The sequence below is a fragment of the Delphinapterus leucas genome, chromosome 1 (genome assembly GCF_059928025.1).
Source record: "Delphinapterus leucas isolate spDelLeu-1000000601 "Yukka" chromosome 1, BTC_Dleu_Yukka2, whole genome shotgun sequence".
NCBI classification, from domain to species: Eukaryota; Metazoa; Chordata; class Mammalia; order Artiodactyla; family Monodontidae; genus Delphinapterus; species Delphinapterus leucas.
Window position 1 is genome coordinate 29080041 of NC_143129.1, and position 24114 is coordinate 29104154.

The following is a 24114-nucleotide window of genomic DNA, read 5'->3' on the forward strand; positions in this document are numbered from 1 at the left end:
TTAGGACTTGTGCTACCCCAAGAATACATGCATACATTTTTATGTTGCTGACAGAAGTGCTGAACTGAGAAGAAGCTTTGGCTATAGACTACTGCACTCTAAGTCCCAAGGAATTATTAGCAATCATTTGCTATTTTGAACTAATTGTTTCTTCTCTTCCATAAAGCAGATGGTCAAGACTCGGTAGCATGGTTTCTAAGATGTGCTCACACATCAACAACTCTCCTTAACTGTTCTATGATCTGCCTTCATGGTAGCAACAAACTACACAGAAAGGAAAAAAAAAAAAAAAAAAAGATGGCAACTTCATCTAGCCTCTCCAAATTTCCAAACGAGAAAAAAAAATTGATGTCCAAGTGACCGTGCATTTCAGTGGGGTCATTTTTAGAATAGTTTGTGGCACTCCACATCACACTGACTGGGGCATGCCTCTCATTGCTGCTTCCCAGGCGCCACACCTCAGGAGATATTTTAAAGGAGCATATTCCGTCTTCAAGGAACATGGTACACAAGTGGTTTGGAAGGGGAAATACTTTTATAATGTCACTGTCAATAAGAAAAGTCAGCGCTTTCCCTTCCACCAAGAAGTCTGAAAAACTGTTAACCTATTTTAACTAGGGTAATTCACAGCAGAAACGAAATAATTAGCCAGAAAGTTTGTTGTTGTTTAACTTTCTAAAACAGAAAAGATCATTTAAAACATTTCTTGTCCTACCCAAATGATGAAATACAGAACTAATGCTTCAAAGAGTAACTATATTAATGAAACATCAAGAAGATACAGATAAACATTTTAATTGATTAAATATATTATTTTCAAGATCTTTTTGAAATCGCACTTGTAATATACTAATCAACAGCCAAAGGCAATAAAAAAGTTTAAAACCAAAAATGTTCTGACATGAACATGTGACAGGAATTGCCGCTACGTCAAGTAACATACACTGCTCCCAAGAACAATATTTTTGGAGGATAATTCATCTTAACATGTGCAAGGAAAAATCTGTAATCAAAGGCTGGAAGAAATATATATTAGTGCCTGCTTTTTAAAAGTTTATTTTACATTTTAAATACAGTGTTTTCTCATTAAAAAAAAAAAGCCAGGAAGTGCCTAACCCCAAGGTTTCTATACCATGTACACATGAGAGCTGATGGACAGCTTGACAAACCTGGTGTAACAGTACGGACATCCATAAGCTGGGACTACTGAAATCAAAATTAAAAAACACACATTAAGCATCGCTTAGGAGAAAATAATCCAGTTTCTGAACAACCAAAAGAGAACAGAGTTAGATATGTACAAAACCAGGTACTGAAAAACAGAAAGAAATGCAGCACACAAAAAACAAACAGCCCCATATGTAGTGAATTGTATACACTGCAGCTAATCAATGGAAACCCTCCTACAAGAAGTGATTTGTGATTTGAAATTTTAAAAATCTAAGTATTTCAGTAATAACATATAATAACAGCATTATGTGTATACTGCCATCTTTGTGATTTTTCTATCTATACCACCCTCCCTTCTGAAAACAAGAATCTCCAGACGAGTCAATCACTTATACAAATTTGAGGCAATTAATCCATATTTGTTTTCAGTAAGGAAAACAAAGATGTACCTCTTTCCATCAATGAAGACATAATACAGATTAAAGCTATAAAAAAATTTAAGTACAGGCATACGCATTTCCAACTCTTTCTCGTAATTCCCAACTGGAATCATGTAGGGTGTATGCCTAAGTAGTATCAAATCAAAAGAAAACGGACTGTCTCTGGCAGTGATTTCCATATTAGTGCAATGTTATTCCCCATACACTGAGTTATATTTAAATGATTTTATGTATTTCAATTCAGTAGGTGTCATTTTAAGTTTACAAAATCCCTAACTAGATGCTTGTGTAGAGAACAGTTTCAATTGGAGATGCTCCGTAAAGCCAAATCAAGGCAAAAATGAATTGATTTCGCATTGCTACTGGCAGTTATGAATACCAGATGAAGAGAAAAGGGCCAAGAGTTTGTGGAGGCTTGCTAAGATGGATGTTTGAAGTGTTCTATGTATCTTGATACTTCAATTATCAATCAGGTTTGAACATTCTATATTAAGATTATTCAGAAAATAATTATCTGTAACATAACTCTGAACTAAACAGCTGCACCCAAAGCAAAAACAATCTGGGTCATTCAGAACAAGATCAAGTTGAGGCAATTTCTTTTTCTATTATAATCCGTGAGGTCTTAAGTTTTTAAGTTTTAAAAATGGTGACCTTCGATCAAAGTCAGATGTACCTCATGTAGACTATTAACAAAGGATTTCAACTCAGAGGGCACTGTAAAGGAACTAAGTGCTCTCATAAAACACAGAGCAGGCAGCAATGCACTAACCATCAGCCAGGTGGGGTCAATGTTGAGCTATTTTATTTCGGAGACTTTAAAAATTTAACACGTAGCTCATGTAACGTCAGCATCCACTTGTGACTCTGCTGGTCAGCACCAAAGGGCTGGATGAGTCTGAGGAGTCCCTTTAACCCCAAAGTACTAATGCTCAAGAGTTTCAAGGAAATCCTGATTCCCAAGAAGAGTCACAAACCATCAGACCAAAATCAACAGGGTAAACACAGACTGCAATGCTCCACAAAAGTCAAAAGATATTTCCAAATTAAATGCCATCTTCTGCCCAACCCTAGACTCCAGACTCTGTAACATCTTTATCTAGTATAATAGACTCTGTAGTAGACCGATTTTGACCTCCACAAAGAGTAGGAGTTGTCAAACTTGAGGAGGTAGACTCCTCTCCCTGGATATTGGTGGCTGCCAGCATACACCTCTTCATGACAGTCCCGTCGGTACACAGGCACAATCTCGTCCAGTAGAGGCTTGTTGGCATTCTTTTTGGCTTTCTCTTCAGAACTGATGTTTTCTGTGAGAAAGAATGGAGACATGTCACTGTGAACAGATCCAGGAAAACCACATTTGCCTCAAGCATCTTAAACTCCATCCTTTCTTTGAGAAATTGCTCATTAGGAATTCTCTCAATCCATTCTACAACTTTCTGCAGGCAAACATGTGTTGATTCCTTCTATACCTGAGCAGCTGCTATGTGTACCAAGCACTGTCTGGGCCCTGGAAGCCCAGCGGCAAACATCTGGTGGTGGCAGCAGTCAGCATCCTCTCTCCCTCTCTGTACTCACACCATTGCTCCTATTTCTGAGCCCCACTTTTTCCCTTCCACATCCACTCAATTCCTAATTCCTCCCAACAGGTGGAATCTCACTGATCTGAGTGAGACCAGGGAAAATGTTACTCTGATCCTCCTCTTCTCAACAATATGAAAGTCCTCTCTTGTTTTAGGAAGGTGGGAAGGGAGCTTATGAGGACTATTATTTTCTATTTATCTGAAATATAAAGAGTAAAATGAGAAAGCCACACTCGAGAGGTAGACATTCAGACACTCTGAAAATTCAATTATTTTCACTAGGCCTGTGAAACCCAGGGATGATCTCAGTGGCAAAAAATAAACTCTGATTCTAGGTTTGCCCCAGTTAATAGTTTTCTGAACTGTAATGATATGAGGTCAGGAAAAAAAAAATACCTGTAGAAACCTATAGGAATGAGAACTATGAACCAGTTTAAAAGTCTCAGTTTAACATATTAAATATAAACAGCCTCAAGGAAAATAGATCAAGGGAATACTCAGCATAGATTTTAAAAGACTTTCAGGTTTACAACATGACAGAATGAATTACAGAGACATGAGTCAATTATGTGACGCCTGTCAGTGGGCCACTATTAGGAATTTAAACCAGGAAGGTCTAAGAAACTCTCACAGTCTAGAAGAGCTTAAGGAGATGTGGTGACTGTAATGTGGCATCCTGGATGGGATCCTGGAACATTAGGAAAAATTAAGGAAATGTGAATAAATATGGACTTTAGTTAATAATGTATCAATATTGGTCCATGAGCTATGATGAACATACCACAGTACAATGCAAGGTGTTAATAATAGGGGAAACTGGGTTGTCGGGTATATAGGAACTCTTTGTATTATCTTTCCAATACTTCTCTAAATCTGAACCTATTCTAAAATGAAAAGTTTATTTTTAAAAAGTAGATGAGGGCTTCCCTGGTGGTGCAGTGGTTGAGAGTCTGCCTGCCGATGCAGGGGACACGGGTTCGTGCCCTGGTCCGGGAAGATCCCACATGCCGCGGAGCGGCTGGGCCTGTGAGCCATGGCCGCTGAGCCTGCGCGTCCGGAGCTCCGCAACGGGAGAGGCCACAACAGTGAGAGGCCCGCGTACCGCAAAAAAAAAAAAAAAAAAAAAAAAGTAGATGACACTTATAAACGGGCCCAAGTCAGATTTGCCTTAACACAGCAATACTACTTGAAAATTAAATGTCCTCCATTTGCAAATGCGAAATACAAGCCATTCAAATTATACACTATTGCCCATAAGAATATCCATGAAACAGATTATCAGGCCCCATTAATTCAAGATCCAAATTTTGTTCAAAATCTATAAAACTGAAGGTTACTGGGATAGACGAACAATGCATCTTTCATCAATCTAAGCAAAGACTTGAGACCTGGAAACAATCAAGTGGAGAACTACAGCAGGATGATGGATTACCATTATGTTTTCTTCAGAGAAAACAAACTCCTCCATCTTTCTATCTTTCAAGACCTAATGGAGAAAAACTAAAGCAACAAACAAAAAAACTGGACTCCTCTTCCATCTTAAACCAAGCTAAAAGGACCCCCCATAAAATAAAGTACACAACGTGGATAAGACATGGTGACACAGTAGCCTCCATAAGGAGGCATATGGCTAAAAGCCATTTGTGAGATAAATCTTCAAAAAGGAGACAGGCTCACTCTTAGGGAACAATTCTGGGGAGCAATAAATCCTCAGTGTTGTGCTTTTTTTTTTTTTTTTGGCCACACCACACAGCTTGCAGGATCTCAGTTCTCTGACCAGGAACTGAAAACCCAGGCCATGGTAGTAAAAGCCCGGAATCCTAACCACTAGGCCACCAGGGAACTCCCCTCACTGTCGTTACTGTTAATGTAGAGGTTTTAATGGGTTACTTTTAGTTGCAAATCATTTTATGATTAGGAACAGCACAAGGATAGGTAATGCCATTTTCCATTTGAGGGCTATCATACATTAGAACAAAGGTCAAGGATGTCTTACCTCTAGTCAGGCACTGGACCCCAGCCATTTTTACCAGTGCTCTTCCCAACAGCAATAACCCCAAAATGATAATCAGCTGAGGGCTCAGACTAGGAAGTAATCTCCTTTAAAAGCTACCTGGCTTACAAGCCAGGAGAAATATATTACCTCAACCCATTTCTTAACAGAGAATTCTTCTTACTATTCACAAAGTACAGTAATTTGCACATGCAACAAAAACTTCCCTTCCCTTGACAGGTATACACTAATATATATAAAATAGATAATAAGAGCCTGCTGTATAAAAAATAAATAAAATTAAATTTAAAAAGAGAAAAAAACCAAACTCCCCTTCTCAAACATTTGCAAACCATCTGATTTTAATGAGTCCCCATGTGCATCAGAAAGGCTAGTAAATGGCTTAGTTACTGGTCCTGATGTTGCTGAGGGGCACTTAAGACAACGGTAGTGGCACCTGCCCTGCAATCTCAGGTCTCTCTCTCACCTTTTCTTTTTGTTTTTCCTCATTCTTACATTTTTTTTCTTTCTGGTTCCGTTAGTAGTATTTATGGGCAATGCTTTACCTTGCTGGTGGTACTTAGAAATAAAGATTTGCTGAAAACAAAATGCCATGTAAGACAAAGTAGCTCCTAAATGACACTGGCCCATGTGTGTGTGTTGCCATACATGACCCTAAAGGGCCTAGACTGTCTTGGTGATGTAACTGAACTTGTATATCAAAAGCTGATTGAACTTTTAGCCCCCCTCCATGCACCTTCCAACAACTACCTCTTTAAACGTATCCCAATGGAGTCTCTGTGATTACCAACACTCTTCAAGAATAAGCAGTTTGTTTACAAGTCACCTGAAAGGTTAGTTAGGGCCAGAATTGAAGGTGCTTTTCCATTCTCCCAGTCAGGGCACTCTTTCCATATTACTGTCACTCAAGTCAACAAATACTTAAGTGCTTACTAGGTGTGTACAAAAGCCCTGCGTTCTAACTTTTCTGGATAACAAAACTGAAGAGACCATCTTCTCAATTAGTAAGCAATACATTTCACAACCTACTCCTTAGACCAAGATAGTTTAGACGGTCATTGGAAACACTCTATTTTGTCTAGTTAGAGAAAATAAATCTTAGAAAAACAACCTAGAAAGCTGATATCAGAAATATAAATTTAAATAAATTCCAGAGTTGGCAGAATTTCTTGCTTGCTCTTCTAAAAATTTTCAAAATGGCCTTGCACATTTGGCTTTTCAACACACAAGGCTGGAAGTAAAACAGCATTCAGAAAGCGGTAAAATAAACTGTCAAACAGACCTTCCCGGTGTTAAAAAAAATTCACGTTCAGGCCCCAGTCCCTTAAGAGGCTAGCTTCTCTCACAATCTTTTCAGCCCAAGGTCCCACTAATGAAGCGACTGATTCCCGTCCAGGAAGTGTTAGTTAGGAAGCATATGGCTGGCTGACATCTGAACTGCTAGCATTTTTGCCAACACACAACCCAGCTACTAAATATGGACCAATGGCTCTACCTTCTTCTTCCTCGTCGTCATCGCTGGACTCACTGACATGCACGCTGACAGCAGTGTTTGGAGAGTCTGTCCATTCAAAATACACCCCAAACCCAATGTCATAATTGTCTGTAGCAAATTCCCAAAAGAGATATGATCCTTCTTCATGGGTGGGTACTCGAACAGTGACTACTTCTCCTCGGCCCACTGTAATCACAGAATCCGCATCCTGTCGAATCTTCTCTTTAAAGTCTTTGATCTGGGGTCGTGTCCACATGGATGGAGCTGCTATTACTGGAAGAGATTCTAAAGGCAACAGGAATTACAAAGGCTAAAGAGGATGAGACTTCACCAGTAGGCAGCAACATTTGCATAGGATGACCTGCTCAGACACATGAAGGCACCAAGTGCAATCTGGTCTACCTTAGATTGAGGACTTTAAAAGCCTCCCCATGGAAGTCTCCCCGCAAATTACTACATTTAACAATGCCATAGGTATTTAGAGGTCATCATACCACTTTAAGTAATAAATGCAATCCATAGTCTTAAGGAGGATTTTTTCCAACACTCTAATTGCATATGGGCATTGAAGAATGACCTTGGAAACTTCCTAGCTGGAGATAGGGAAACATTCTAACAAAGAAGAGAGATCTGGACTTGAAATAAATTCATTTTTGGATGTGAACAAAGAAAGCTGGGCTTTGACTTCAGTCTCTCTGTCAGAAAAAAGTCTTGACCTCAGAGTAAACCAAAGTTCTAGGGGAGGGGCTATTCTAAAAGAACTCAAAGAAAGAGAAAAACTTGGATAGGAATGGAACCGCTAGCGACTGAGTAAAAATGGGTGAAGTCTTGTTACTGAGCAGTATCTACGTGTACTCAACAGGTTTTCCAGAGTTATTCACAGAGCCTTTGACAAAAGATTCATTTGAAAATACTGGTGAACTCTTAATAGGAAAAAAAAGGGGGGTGCTGTGTGAACCAAGGTATTTCAAGGTCTTTTCTGAAACTATTATCTGTTACTTGTTCTAAAAAGAATAAGGAAGAACTCTGAAATCAACTTTCTTATGAACCACACTACCATCTCTGATCACCGTCACTGAAATGTTCTCTTCTTCCTTTTTACTTAGTGAACTCTTACTCTTGCTTCAGATCTCTCAGCTCAAGTGTCCCTTCCCCCAGGAAAACCTCTGGTGACCTCTCTAACTAGGTCATAGCCCCCATATTATGTGCTCTCACATCATAAAAGACCTTTCTCTCCAGCACAGTACCTACCATAGCCACAATGCTCATTTTATGTGTGTAATTTTGCTTCACCACTGTAGCCCAACACTCAGAAGATCTTCAACCAATTGCTGAATAAATGAATGAGCTGCCCATGAAAAGGTAAGCAGACCTTTGAAAACCTAAATTCTTATTGGTAACATGGTACTTTTGTCTCAAAAATATATTGCAAATATATGGTAGCCAATCTACAAGATGGCCCCCAGTGATCCTCTGCTGTGCGTATTCATGTACTTGTAAGGTTACCACCCAAAATGCATCAGGACCAACAGAATATGGCAGAAGTGCGGATGTATTACTTCCAAAGCTAGGGCATAAAAGACACTGACGCTTTTGCCTTGTTTTCCTTTGCATCATGTGCTCTGGGGGAAGCCAGCCACTGTGCTGAGATCACTCAAGCAGCCATTTGGAGAGGCTTCATGGGGCAAGGAATTGAAGCCCTCCTGCCAACGGCCAGCACGAACTTGCCAGTCATGGGAGGGAACCACTTTGGAAGCAGAGCCTCTAATCCCAGTCAAGCCTTCACGTGACTGCAGTCCCAGCCGACATCTTGACTACAACCTCATGAGAGACCAGAGCCACCACCACTCAGCTAAGCAGCTCTCAAATTTCTGACCCACAGAAACTGTGAGAGATAATAAATGTTTATTATTTTAAGCTGCTAAATTCAGGTACAGTGTATCACACAGCGACAGATAACCAATATATACAACAAGACAACCCAAAGTGTCCAAAGGACATCTGATTTGCTCTTCTAAACTATTCAAAGAGTCACCAGAAGCACCAGATTCAGACTAAAGAGTGAAAAAGCGTTCAATTCTCACAAATACCTAATTGCTCTCAAAAGCTAATTAACCTGACTTCCTGACTTTTGCTTTTCATGAAGTCTGAATTACAGCATGTGGATGGAAGAGCACATATGCCAAACCATACCTTTTGGTCCATTCTCCAGGGCTTCTTCTGCGGCTTCTGGTTCAAGCTCTTTTTCAGAGTTGTCAGTGTGGGTTTTGGCCTGTCCATTCACTGACATCATATCACTTGGCGTAGTTGTATTCACTTTTGATGATGTAGGCAAAGAAGCCCCAGCTACTGGTACTTCCTGTTGTTTCTGTAATGCTGCCTATAAGTCAAGAAAGAGTGAAGATACACTGACCAGGAAGGCTTAATAAACCAGACATTGGCCCTGAAATGCATTCTGACCCTATGTTTTTGCCCCATCAAGTAGCTCCAAGAAATTACTAATAAACTTTATCAGTTTTTATCCTATCTATAATGAATATTAGTATCACAATATCAAACTGATAGCTAAAAATGTCAAAATATTAACGTGGACAAAAAAACTGTAACTGAGGATCACATTTTTGTGACCTGAGGATCACTAGAAAAACTGACCAGGAAAAATTAAAGTAGGTAGAAATAATCAACCCAAAATAAAATTATTATAGGTAAAAACTGAACACAGTAACATCTGTTCTTAAAATTGATAAAAGAAAATCTTGATAAAATTCAGATACATAAAATTTGAATCAGAAAAATTAAACTTGGTAGAAATAAATGGTCACAGAAGAAAATTCATAAAGGCAGAAGCTATAACTGGTGAAACCTGATAAGGGCCCCCAAAGTAACCAACAAATCAAATATGGACAAAAGTAATCAATAAATTAAATCTTCACTGTAAACTATATACAGAAAAATTCTTATCACGATTAAACTACAAACTGTTAATCATGTAAAAAATATTGACCTAAAAATTAAATAGGCTTATAAAATGGAGTCTGAGGTCAAAAGACTTTCTTAATGAAAATTCATCACTGTTTACATAATTATGATTAAAATATGTATATTCATAAACATGAAGTCAAAATGTCCTCTGAGTCAAAATGGAGAATAAAAACATCTTAAATCTAAAGGACAACTACTTTAGGACATTCCTCTCCTATCAAGATGAATAAATATTAATACTACTAGAAATGCCTAAGTATTACTTGAGTAACTTTTGGGGGAACTGTGAATTATAATGTACATATAGAAAAGTATACAAATCATAAATGTACAGCTTGATCAATTTTCATTAGCCAAACATACACATGTAACCAATGCCCAGATCAAGACATTACCTGTGGGTCTTCCCTGGTGGTGCAGTGGTTAAGAATCCGCCTGCCAATGCAGGGGACATGGGTTCGATCCCTGGTCCAGGAAGATCCCACATGCCGCGGAGCAACTAAGCCCGCGAACCACAACTACTGAGCCTGCCTGCTGCAACTACTGAAGCCTGCGCACCTAGAGCCCATGCTCTGCAACAAGAGAAGCCACTGCAATGAGAAGCCCGCGCACCACAAAGAAGAGTAGCCCCCGCTCGCCGCAACTAGAGAAAGCCCGCGCGCAGCAACAAAGACCAAACTCAGCCAAAAAATAAATAAAAATTAAAAAAAAAAGATATTATCTGCATGTCAGAACCCTTCCTGGTACCCCATTCCAGAAAGTCCCCCAAGGGTAACAACTATTCTAACTTGTAATATTACAGATTTGGCTTTGCCTGTTTTTGAACTTTACATACATGAAACTGTATAATATATGCTCTTTTTTGTGTCTGGCTTCTTTTACTCAACATTTGTTTGTGAGGTTCATCACAAGTAATTATAACTATTTTGTTTGTTTGCATTGCGACAGGATATGCCACTGTGAAAATACAAAATTTATTTATCCAGTCTACTGTTGAGTGTTGGGGCATTTCAGTAACTTTTTAAACTAAAACACTAAATTATAATAAGTAAGCATACATTTACAACAGTTAAAAAAAAAAAGAAAACCCAGGAAAAAAAAGCCTTTATAATATAATTTCATGGTTTAGGGATAATGATATATTTTGGCATATCTGTATATACATTTCATTTAACGTATCATTTACAAACCAGTTATTCAAACAGCAACGCCTCTCTCTGCTGCTAGTGCAGGTTGGCAAAACACTTAAGAGTTTAAAATACCTTCTTCCAAGGCCTAGATTCTCAGTAATTTCCACATCAGTTTTCTAAAAGAGTACCAGCTTCAAGAAAAAGGGCATATAACCAAAACAAGTCAGCACACTCAGAACATTCACTGCATGACAGGAAAGCAAAAAAAGCATTTCTGTTGATGATCAATTGGTCAGCTCAAATGGTCCCTCTCCATTTCAAGCCTTTCTTGAAACTCTCTAGCAGAATGAACAACTCCCTACCCCGGGATCCCACTGCCTATGAATATACATCTATTACATAAAATAGACTGTAATCATGTATTTACATAATCTCTCTTCTATACTCCAGGAAGTTTTTAAAAGAACAGAAAGGCACAGGAACAATGTAACAAACACCCATGTAACCACACCCCCAAATTAACAAGTGTTCCCATTTTGTTATTTTGCTCAGTATTTATATAAAAATTAATACTTTATGGGACTGAAGTTTCCCTTGCTCCTTCCCCAGTCCCTCTCCTTCTCTCTCTCCAGAGACAATCAATCAATTTGATAAACTTGAGTTTGTTCACTGCAATCTAAACTATGGCTTTCCAATTCTGTTTCAAAGATTTTTGGTTTTCCCCTATATGACTGACTTTGTTATGACTAAGTGATAGCAGCCTATAAGCAGGACAGTGTGTAATGAGCTAGCCTATTAAAAAATTACCTCAATGTCCATCAAAGAAGCAGGAAACGGGGAGTGACATGCTAAAGTAGAAACAGGCTTTAGAGGACAGAAAAGAAATCCCTCCAAAATACCACTTATCTTGTAACTCTAGTTTGACATCCTTTTCCTCTTCTCACGGATTATACAAAACCTGCAGTGCCTTTTAGCTGCTCACTAAATGTTAAAGACTCAGGGGAAAACGTATTTTAGGTGAGGATTAATTTTCAAGGAATTTAAAGAGCCTGGCAAAACAACAAAGATTACTTCGCCTAACAAGAAATATGGAGCAACTATAATGCAACACTTCTCTTCTTTTTTTTTTTTTATAAAACATTTTATTAAATTTACAGAGAAACATAGTTTGTGTTTTTTGGTTTTTTTTTTTTTTTTTTTTTTGGCCATGCCATGTGGCTTGCGGGATCTTTGTTCCCCGACCAGAGATTGAACCTGGGCCCCTGGCAGTGAAAGTGCCGAGTCCTAACCACTGGACCGCCCGGCAATTCCCTGCAACACTTTACTTCATTCAGGTATTTGGACAGGTAGTAACTGCTTTATAAGTGAAAATTAATTAAATACGTAAACTTAGCTACGTTAACTTTAAGGAGGCATTTTATGCCTCTGCAAGATGTAAAAAAATGAATGTAAAATCAGTTATCTTCCCTATGTACCAAATACTTTCACAGAGTAACTATTTTCTCATTTTATTCCTCTGATAGTCCTGTGAGGTTAACAAGACAAGTACCAGGATTTTATAGCCCATTCTTACTGACGGGGAGAAAAGGCGGAAAAATCAGAGCAATAGGTAACTTGTCTGAGATCAAACAAGATAATGGCGAAGCCAGGACAGAATCCAAGTGGTGTGTGACCTCCAGTCGCATGTCCTTCCCCTAAACCGCATATTCCTATGTGGAAGCAAAGCCTGTGGGGGCACTAATCACCCAAGTCCTCATGGTTCCAGGACCACTATTAGAATCTACGTCAAACTCACTGGAATAACACTAGGTCCATACAAATCCCAAATACATGTATGACAATATAATAGTGGCCACTTCATTTATTGCTTCAATATCATATCCTTCTTTTCTTAATTGCCAGTGCAATGTTAAAATCTCCCTTAATAAAGGTCATCTAAAAGTTACGTTATACCTGAGAGGCTAACTAATGCAAAATTCATCAGCAACTGTTAAAAAAGAACGTGCGTTCCCGTGAAACTAAAAACCCCGTCTGTGGCTGAATTCGGGGGTTATCTAGCGTACCTGTTGCTGTGCAAGCTGGACTTGATACAACTGCTGCATATACTGCTGATAGTGTTGCTCCTGCAACTGGCGGATGAGAATTTGCTGCTGTTCGTAGTTCCCTGGATACTGTTGGGCTGCATACTGCTGGAACTGCACGGCAGTCTGCGAGTTTAAAGCTGCCATTATCTGCTGCCTAAAAACATTAAAAAATATACACTAGTCTGACTACAGGAGATTGATTGTTCATGACAAAATAAAATGTCCTTGTTATTGATTTTTATAATGCATAACTCTTAAAAACGACTAAGGTAGTAATGTATACCAATCAACATGTGTCCTAGGTCCAGACAAAGAATAAGAAAATAAACTTGGCCCCTAATCTTTCACATAGGTTTTTCAAGGAAAATCTGGGATGAAGAGGGAGAATAATAAGCATATCATCACCACCACCATCATAACTGCTAACATTTATTGTGCCCTTACTATGTGCCATGCAGTGTTCAGAGCACTTCCATGTACTAACCCACTTAGTTCTCACAACTGCCCTCTGAGGTAGGGTTTCACAAAGCAGGAAATGGAGGAGTTCAGTAACTTGCCCAAGATTACACTGCTAGTAGATGCCAGAGCCAGGATTCAAGTCTAGGAAGTCTGGCTCCAGCCTATACTCTTTAAACACGGTGTTGTAAAAGGATGGGTTGTCATCTATGGCAGCGATGAGATATTTAACTGTTGGCCATGGTTTCTCTACCTAAATACATGAAAAGGCAGAATAGCTAAAAGATGTTACAGATGGTTCTGGTAAGTATAAAGAAAGCCAGTGAAAATCTGAGTGCCCTTGGCATTTAATGTAAAGCTTGCCTTAAAGAGGAATACTGAAGATAATAACTGGGCACACTTGGTTTAGAGATACTGATTTCTGTAAACTATTACTCTTCTTTTTTTTTTTTTTCCAGAGGAACCACATGCTTAAGTCAGTCATGTGACCAAACATAAACACCTCAAAGCCATCTCTTAACAGATAATAACAAAGCAGAATCTCACAAACTCCTGAATAGAACATGACACTGGGTCCATCTAGGGCACCCCTCTCCCCTCAAAAAGAGTAGCAGTCATAGTCTCTCTCCAAGGCAGACTGAGGCCCTGGGTCAGTTTGAAGCTTTTCTGAGGAACTACTCAGAAATAATGGGGAGAAAACAATGGACCCGCATGTCCTCTTGTTTAATCTATATTCCATGCCACCTCTAGAACCCTAGGCCTTCTTCCCACAGTGTTTTATGGGCGTTAATCCCTTTCTCCTTATTCCCACAGCTCCCTCTGGAAGAACCAATCCCTTCTGAGACAGCTGCTCTCACAGCCCTTACTGAATAAGAAATGGCTTCAGCTCCCAAGTTCTGTACTAGGAGACTAGGAACAGGCTGAACCAACTAGATCCTTTGGCCTGGGAATTTGTAACTGGGTCTCTCATATGCCAGCCAGTCTCTGTCAGATGCATGAAAACAAAGACCACATAAATCTTGGCTAGGACAGCCTTGCATATGCCAAAGCAGAGTGACAATTTGCAGAGAATAGGAAGAATGAAACAGAGACATAGCTGAGAGAAGCAAAGACAAGAGACTGTGTGGACCCAAAGACAGAGAGCAAGCAAGCAACCTCAGCTCCTATTCTAGTGCCTGGGTTCTGGGAGCAAATTCCAAATCCTTCTAATACATTCTTCATTCGCAACCAAATGATGCTTAAGATGAGGCCTTCCTTGGTAATACATCATTGGTACAAATGGCAAGCAGCTAATGCTGGTCGACTTCCCAGTCAAACAAATCAGAGAATTATTCCAAGGCACACAATGGTAAACGGTCAAGCACAACAGTGTGGCAATCCATTGCTCGTTGTGAAACACAAGCCACACAACACGCGTACTTTTGCTGCTCCAGCCGAAGCCTCTCTTCTTCTATCCGCCTCCTCTCTTCTTCCTCCCGTCTAAGCCTTTCTTCCTCTTCTTGCCTACGTTTCTCTTCCTCCTTTTGCAGACGTTCTCTTTCTTCCTCTTCACGCCGCCTTCGCTCTTCCTCCTCCTTCCTACAAGGTAAAGGACAGAGGGAATGAACCCTAAACAAAGAATCCCGTTTAAAAATAATTTAAGACTCTTTCCCAGTGAAGGCTGACACAAGCTTTTTAGAGAATCATGTGATAATTTTATCACAATCTGAAATACATATACTTCATGAGGAGAAATTTATCATATGGAGTCAATCTCAAAATACACAGATCACAGCAAAAACAATGACTGCTTCACAGCAACAGAAAAAGGAGTCCATCAGTAAGGTACCACTTAAAACATTACGATACCCTGAAACCTCCCTTCTAAGATATGCTCACAGCACCACAAGTTTTTCCTTCATACTACCTGCTGTGGTTGAAATTAAATTCGTGTGATAAAGTTAGCAATACATCTGCCTTACTCATTAAGTACATGCTCCATAAGGGCAGAGACTGCTCATCTCACACTGCTATATCCTCAGGGCTTACCACAGTGTGGGAAAGAAGAAGCACACAATAAATGTGTAGAGAAATGAATAATCCACCCTGAAATGCCACGTAGCCATAAAATAAGAATAGGACTACATGGCCCAATATGTAAAGACATTTAATATATATGTCTAATGGAAAAAGCAGGTAAATAAATAGAAGAAGGCCTGGAAAGATATACCTTAAATCTGTCCGCTATTATCCACGGAGAGGAGAGTGAGACTAAAAGTAAGGTGGGAAGGAAGGTTTTCAGTTTGTGCTTCATATACTGTCATAAATGGAAAATCATTTATATTGCTTATATTCATGTATAATTTCTGAAATTAAAAAAAAATTAAAGCTTTTAATTAAAAAAAAGAAAAGAACAGTTGGGGATCTAGGCGCAGCCCTTACCCAGCTCTTGCTCACCACCACAGCCCCTCTCCCGAGGGAGAGCAGACTCTGTTGCACTAGGAATGGAGGCCATATAGGCTGAGAGTTGTGAGGACTGCAGGGAGGTTGAAGATGGGATGAAAGAGAAGACTGCTGAGGGGTCTCAGAGGAGACACCATGTCATGGCCCTCCATGAGAAGTGTGTGCGTTACCCCTTTTCTCCCCAAACTTCTATAAGTGATTAACACGCCCGAGCCACAACCAAGTCTCAAACTACAGCAAAAACATGACCTACTTTTTATATGTCACAGATAGTACACAGGGCAAGATGTTCCATAAACCAGAGCTTAAGCTTCAGGATAGAGGAAGTCTAGTCTTAAATGCTTTAAAAGAATTCTACATGGACCTCATCTCATGACAAAGGTATATTTTTAAAAGGAAAAATACAGTTTTACATGTTGAGTAGTAACTTAAGTATTCAATTTATCATTAAAAAAGAACTTAAGGGACTTCACTGGCGGTGCAGTGGTTAAGACTCTGTGCTGCCAATGCAGGGGGCCCGGGTTCAATTCCTGGTCAGGGAACTAGATCCTGCATGCTGCAACTAAAAGAGCCCACATGCTGCAACTAAGACCCAGCGCAGCCAAATAAATAAATAAATATTTTTTTAAAAAAGACCTTAAAAAGCAATATATACTACTTCCAAAGACACAGCTACACCTCAATGATCCAATATCACTACACAAAGGACTGCAGCACATAAATCAATTCCAGTAAAGGAACCTCATTGCATTCTCATAGGAATCAAACTTTTTCTCTGGCTAAAAACTATCTTCCTTTGGATAAGTATCTTCTGGAAATATATTAAGGTATTTTCTATTCGCTTAAAGAGAAATAAATTATACCCAATACTCTGTCTCTTGGTAACTCAGGAGTTATAACTGCAAGCATAAAAGCTGTACACGCCATAATACAGTGATAGAGAGTTTACTTTCACATTAGCCCTGACTGCCACAGTTTTATCATTCTTGCAACTATTTTTCATGGTTTCTGTCTCCTCCCTCACTGTTAGGCTATTTTTTCTTCTAATGTTATTTCCAATCCAGGTTAAGGTGGGAAACCAGAGAACCAACTGTTTCTAAAGTAAGTATAATATAATCTGAGGGAAAATTGGTGTTACAGCATTATTTTCATTACCTAGAAATTTTGGACTGTCAAAGTTTTTGAAAATATAACCTCTAGATAAATAAAGTACTGGGGGACTTCCCTGGTGACACAGTGGCTAAGACTCCATGCTCCCAATGCAGGGGGCCCGCGTTTGATCCCTGGTCAGGGAACTAGATTCCACATGCATGCTGCAACCAAGAGTTTGCATGCCACACCTAAGGAGCCTGCCTGCTGCAACTAAGACCTGGTGCAACCAAATAAACAAATAAATACATATTAAAATAAATAAATAAATAAAGGGCTAACTATAATTCTGTTGAGTTCACAATCATGACAGAGAATCCCATAAACATACAAACAGCGCATTCAACAGCTCCCCACGCAACCTCTGGAAATAATAAGCCATCTGGAAGCCATAGCCAATATGAAATGCCTATATAAGGTCTACCATGTAGCACAGCTGATAACCATGATATGGAGTATGAATATTCTAGAAACCCAAGGGAGGCAGCAGCAAAGGGTGTCAGACCAGAGGGTAAGGAGGAAGGGAGTGGCTGAGCTTACTGTGCTTGCTCAGAAACCTAGTGTAGCAACACAAAAGGAATGCTGCCATGATGGATGGGTGGTTACTTTTAAAGGTATAGCCAGACGGAAGCAGCCAACCTTCTCCCCTCAAAACTCATAATAAAAACACCTGCTCACATCGGAAAGTTTGAGCAATTGCCATAAGAAGTGGGGATCCAATGGAACTAAGACACCTGATTTAAAACAGACATCCATAAAGCAAAAGCATCAGTATACCATGCAGTAGGCTGCTCAAGGGTAAAGTATTCTGTGCCTTCAAACTTCACCTTTTTTTTTCTTGCTCTTCCTTCTCTATTTTGTGGGATGCAACATACGTTGAAAAGAGATGGCAACACCTATTCAGGAGCTTGACAAACTCTACCATGGCATCCTCTTTAGACATGTTTCCCAGGGCTGCCCATTCTCTCCTGTGAAGAATAACAAGAAAAGTTACTTCCTCTTCTTAATACAATGAGAATTTGATTTAATTTAAACCTAAATATGAACAAGTCTCAATTATAACTAAAATGAAGAATAATTCTACTATAAACAAAAGGTTCAAAACTTCAACAAGCAGGTAGTGATTTACTAAATTAGATATGCCACATACAAACCAAACTTACTGTTGTAAACCACAATTTAACTGCACTGCTGATAATTTCCATACCAGTAAAAGGTATCAAAGTTTTACTTTTCTTATATCATACTTTAGCCTTAACTGAATAAAATGCTTAATATATTCTTTCTTGTCACAACTCTGTATATCCCAATAAGGGAATCAATTACTACATTGTAAATGGCTTTTTAAATATCATTTAGGAAGAATCAAATGAAGCTGTACTTGTCGTATGTTCATAAACAGATGAGTAAACTTCTTCCACAATATTTAGCCATAAACATCTCCGAGCCAAAAACAGATAAACGTCTGAAGACTCCAAAAGCTGCAAGCAAAAATGTTTGTTTAGTTCTTATTCTAAAGCTAACGAGCCAACTATATACATCTTAATCAATTTACTTTGTACCCTTTTCAACATTACTCTCATTAACTTCATTATACAATAAAACACCGTTACCTCCTGTCATTGCCCAACACATCAAAGAATCCAACCTCAGGACAAGTGTCTGGATTATATGGACCCATAAGAACCTGCTTAGGCAGTGCCACAAGCTTCAGTTTTTCTTCATAAGTTGGATGAAATGCTTTGCCATCTTTTTCTTTAAGAAAAATAAATACAAAGAAAACAATTAGCACTGACAAAATACATAATTTTCAGGATTATATGTTGAAATTTTGCTGTAAGGTATATCACAAATTGCCTGTGATATATATAAACCCCACTATAGGGAGATTTTAATTTCAAGTACTAAATTTTAATAGTCAAAGCCAAGATAGAAACACTTTATGCTGAATTAATTTTTTAAAAATAAAGCTTAAGTACTGATATTTATGTTAAAACTACTACAAAGAGTAAATCAACTACATTTAAATTAAAAAAAAAAAAAGCCGCTACTAAAGAGAAACCAATCTGTCAAGCTACAGTAGGGACACACATACTAGTGTACCACTTGACATATTTTACAAATGTTAAAAATGTTCAGCAATCATTTCTTAAAGTAGTTTAAAAACTAATTTTATATCAAGCACTTTTAACATAAGAGACAATTACATATACTTTGAAAGGCTATATTCAAAAAGCATCCATCCCACTGAGGCACTATGATGTGGTAGAAGGGTCTTTGGAATCAGACAGCCTAGGTTTAGATCTCATCTCAGACACTTCCTAGCTGTAGGACCATTTAACCTCTTTGTTTACCAATAAAGTGAAAAGTCCCCTGATACTTCAGAGGTAACAGGATAGTATTAATGGTAATAACTGTTAGATCCTTTTACTTCCTTCGTATTATGGCTGGCTCTGGCAGATTTCCAATGGGCTATTATGAGAGAAGCCAATCTGACCTGTAGAGACTTAACTACCACCAACAACATTCCAAAGTAGTATGAAACTGGGTAAATGGGAAGTCCTTATAGAATAGTTCTACTTCTTTGATAAATGGTAGGATTAATTACTGGTTGATTCTAATGATAATAAGAGATTACCAAATTTCAAAACAAACAAAACAGGAGGTAGAAAGTAGTATATTTTGCCTACAAATTTTATCCATGTACACAGAGGTCACCAAAAGAAAATCACTGATGATGAGAGAAGAATATGGTTTAAAAGGATATGAACAGGAAACTCAGAGAAGAAAAAAACAGAAGTTGCCAATAAGCATGCCAAGATACTCAATTTCACTAGTCAAGGAAATGGAAAGTGAAACCATTAGATACTAAGATGCTTTCTGCCATCAGATAGGTTAAAAAAATGCCATCAGATAGGTTTAAAAAAGTTAAGTAACATCAAGAGTTGGTAAGGACAGGACAAACAGGTACCCATTCTCATACACTAATGTTGAAAGTATAAACTGTTACAGTTATCTTGGAAGGAAGTTTGGCAATATATTCCAAAATTATAAGTAGATGCCCTATGGTCCAATAATTCCAATTCTCATCATCTACCCTTGATAAGCACTCCCAAATACACAAAAGCAGGTGGATATAGGGATATTCTTGCAGCACTCTTTTCTTGTTACTGTAACCAAATTAAAAGTTCATCAGTAAGGGAACAGCTAAATAATGTGTCATATTCAGCCTGTGGTATAAATGAAACACATAAAGGGAACACTGTTAAATGAAAAAAGCAAGCTGCAGAAAACTACATACAATCATAGCACAAAATATATATCCTCAATTCTAAGTACTTCTGCTACCCACACTTTAACATCTCTAAAATCAGACTAGCTTTTACAATCTATTGTATTTTACAGTTATCATTGGCAGTTTTTCTTTCTTAAATTACTTAAATAAGTTTTTCTTTCTTAAATAATAGTAAGTCTTAGAATTGATGAAATACATCATGTCAACATACCACATATATATTCTATAGGTACATTTATATGAATGTAAATGCAAAGAAAAAGATCTAGAAGGAGTCACACTAAAAAGATAAGAATGAGAAAGTGGGAGGGGGCTAAGATCAGGAGTGGTGATCAGAAAATTGAAAACTGGAAACATTTTATAGTTCTTTTTTTTTTTCTTTAGGCCACACCGTGCGGCATATGGGATCTCAGCTCCCAGACCAGGGATCGAACCCGTGTCCCCTGCCCTGGGAGTGTGGAGTCTTAACCCCCGGACTGCCAGGGAAGTCCCAAAACTAGAAACATTTTAATCTTTCAAAGGAAAATATGTGGAAGAACAAACTAACCTGTTAAGAGGTACTGCCTCTGGGGAAGTGATTGGCAAAACTGTGGGTGGGAACTGAAGAGAATTATACATACGTACTTCTATCTGCATTTTTTTCAACAAGAACAAATTCATGTAATATTTGGAAAAAAGACAAACCTGTGGCACTGACCTTACTTATGTAATAAAAATCAAAACAACTCAGAAACCTGCGGACCTGCCATCTGTCTTTGCTACTGAGCAAACAGTATCACTAAACAATTAGCACGAAGAGTAGGAATTTCCTCTAAAGCTTTTAGAACAGGATTATCCATAGGTCTATATTTACCAACTAAAACGCAATCCTCATTTTAAAATCTAACTCTTAGAAGTCTATTTCAATCAATGATGGAAATTATAAGCACTTTTTTACATTCATTCATTCAACTTAATAAATACTTATTGAGCCCTTGTACGCAAATCATTGTGCTAGACACGAGGATTCATAGCCCTCCTGGAGTTTACAAACTACTGAGCTCAATTAAAAATGTATAGCTTGGCAATACAGTATATAATTGTGTTTAGGTGCATATTTCAGGTATATATATACTGCAAACAAATTATTAAAAATTATATTGAGATAAAGGAACAATTATTTTAGAGTTAAGGAAAAAATAAAATTATGTCAGAGGTAATAAGATGACTTGTTCCAACTCTTTAGGTTGGGCCAGTAGTTACGTTTAATTCGAATATAGTATATAATCAAAATAAAGCAAAACAGATGAGAGCTTACAAAACCGAAATACATCTTTACATTATCTTTCATGTAAAACACAACAAGCCTAGGGACTTCCCTAGTGGCGCAGTGGTTAAGAAGCCACCTGCCAATGCAGGGGACACGGATTCAAGCCCTGGTCCGGGAAGATCCCACATGCTGCACAGCAACTAAGCCCGTGTGCCACAACTACTGAGCCTGTGCTCTAGAGCTCGTGAGCCACAACTACTGAGCCCATGTGCCACAACTACTGAAGCTCATGTGCCTAGAGCCCGTGCTCCACAACGAGAAGCCACAGCAATGAGAAGCCCTCGCACTGCAACAAAGAGTAGCCCCTGCTAGACACAACTAGAGAAAGCCTGTGCGCGGCAACGAAGACCCAACGCAGCCAAAAATAAATAAATTAGTTAATTTAAAAAAAATAAATAAAAAATAAAACCCAACAAGCCTAAAAGAGGTGTTCCTTATTTCATTCACTTCCCAATGAATCTTTTCTAAATACAGCCTTGAACAATTATCTTAGCAAGAAACACGGTGTTATACCTGTTCACTGCTGCATTACTTAAAATTAAAAACCTAATTATTCAACAATAACGCAATGCTTATAGTAATCCACTGAATAGATTATACAGCTATTAAAATAACAATATAAGGGCTATATAGCATTTCAGAGAATATATTTATGATGTATTAATTTAAATAAGTAGAATAAAAAATTAGATACTAGGTTTATAACTATGTAAAAATGGGTGATTACACATATAGATCTTTCTTTTTAAAAATTACAGTTAAGATTTTTCTTACAAAATTAGCTTATCAGAACTCTGTATTCTAAGATGTTAGGGTGCTAAAAAATGTGAAACAATAGTGGCAACTTTTTACCAAAAAGCCTTTCTCCAATTTTAAAGATGCCCATAAGCTGCCTTTACCATCTACCTTAATTTTGTACATATTAATCACCAAAAGTTTTCTTATGCTAATTATGTCTCAGAGAAACATAGCACAGACAACTTTCTTCTTACTTCCCCCAAAAGTGATGATCTGAAAAACAGTTCCAACCTTGACCATAGCCTATTAACTGAAAGATTATTATTTAGAAAGTTTTTGTTTTTTAAAACCAAAAAGGCACCAACCTAACTATTCATTTTATCTTGAGCCTTATAAAAGAAAAATATGCTGCTGGTCATTCAAGAAAAAAATAGGTGTAGTGAGGCTGGGAAACAGTGGAGGTAGAGTGCATAGCAGAATATAACTTCCTTGTTTTGTTCAATCAGGATCCCTGAGATTTTGTTTTGTTTTTTCCTTTAAAAAAAAAAAAGTTCTGAGTAGTCATGTAATACAGCAACTTTCAAACATACACAAGAATTCTTATTTGCTTTAGGGAGATGATCTGAAGCTAACAGATAGGACTAGTGGGTATGAAAAAAATATTTTTAAAATATGACTACTATAAAGTTATTCTAATGGAGGGAGGGTCCATTTCTTATGAGGTGATAAATTTGCTCCTTTATTTCAAACTAGAATCAGGGACCATGGGAGAGGGTGAGTCAACAAGGAAACTGTACCCATTATTCAGCAAGGTGTTAGGCTAACCTTGACCCTAAAAGGTGACTCATCAACAGAGGGAGGGGGGGTTTCAGGATTTTTGGATGTCATTTTAACATCTGCCCTTTTTATGCCTGACGGAATTAATTTTTCAAAAGGGGAATATGCTTTTAAGTGTAAGTTTCTGTCAAGCACTCACATAAATTTGTTCACCACCATGAACGCCAGCACTAAGCACACGCTTTGTTAACAGGCACTCACCACACCAAAACCACACCCAACAAATCTCTCTAAAGAAGAAACTGACTGTACAGGTCAAGTTCTGTGAAAATGAGCAAAACAGTATATCCAATCTTGCGAATTTTACTGGCCTTTCCATAGAATCTTTTATGCATTTGCTAGTTTTAAGACTTGCTCTATAATCCTTCCTTTAATACGTATTACTGAATCTTCAATTTATTCATCATTATTCTAGCTGGGAACTAAATCTGTCTTAAACACACACACATACAAACCAAAGAAATGGAAACACACCAAAATGTTAATACTAATAATTATTTCTGAAAGATTGGATTACAGATTTTTTCTTTATTCATTTTTTATTTCCTCAGATTTCCAATGTGCATATGTACTTTTATATCAAATACACATATGCTTTTTTTCTTTTTTAACAAACCTTTTTTAAAAGTCAAGGCAACTTATTTTTCAGCCTTTGGGACGAGATTAACAGATCAATTATTCTCTCCTGAGGGATATACAAAACCCAGAAGGATATACTAAGAATCCCAACCACCTTTAGTACAGGACAGCCCACATCATGTTGACATTCTAAACTTCAGCCAAAACAGAAAATGAAAACCCTTCACAATCAATATCATTAGGCAGACTATTATAGTATCACAAAAAAGTTACTTCTCTCCTACTCTTCAGATGGCTCTAGTTCACACACCACGAAGGTTTGTTTTATTTAGTTTTTCTGCGTTAGATGAGAATAATTTTCTCCTAAATTATTTCTTTTTTAAAAAATATATTTTATTTATTATTATTATT

General features: G+C 37.9%; 1 protein-coding gene across 2 annotated transcripts in view; it reads right to left on the minus strand.

Annotated features, from left to right (window-relative positions):
* Positions 1 to 779: 779 nt before the first annotated feature.
* ACBD3 (acyl-CoA binding domain containing 3) overlaps positions 780 to 24114 on the minus strand; it is a 34061-nt gene continuing 10726 nt past the window's right edge. The window contains exons 2-8 of one of the 2 annotated variants that reach the window (XM_030761751.2): positions 18559 to 18700; positions 17773 to 17913; positions 14774 to 14932; positions 12878 to 13052; positions 8896 to 9082; positions 6703 to 6987; positions 780 to 2917 (exon numbers count right to left, since the gene is read on the minus strand). In XM_030761751.2, coding sequence (XP_030617611.2) covers positions 2706 to 2917; positions 6703 to 6987; positions 8896 to 9082; positions 12878 to 13052; positions 14774 to 14932; positions 17773 to 17913; positions 18559 to 18700 — 1301 coding nt within the window. In that variant the 3' untranslated portion in view covers positions 780 to 2705. Of the gene's footprint in view, positions 2918 to 6702; positions 6988 to 8895; positions 9083 to 12877; positions 13053 to 14773; positions 14933 to 17772; positions 17914 to 18326; positions 18395 to 18558; positions 18701 to 24114 lie in introns of those variants that run through there. The other variant, XM_089907326.1, reaches the window with a different exon arrangement.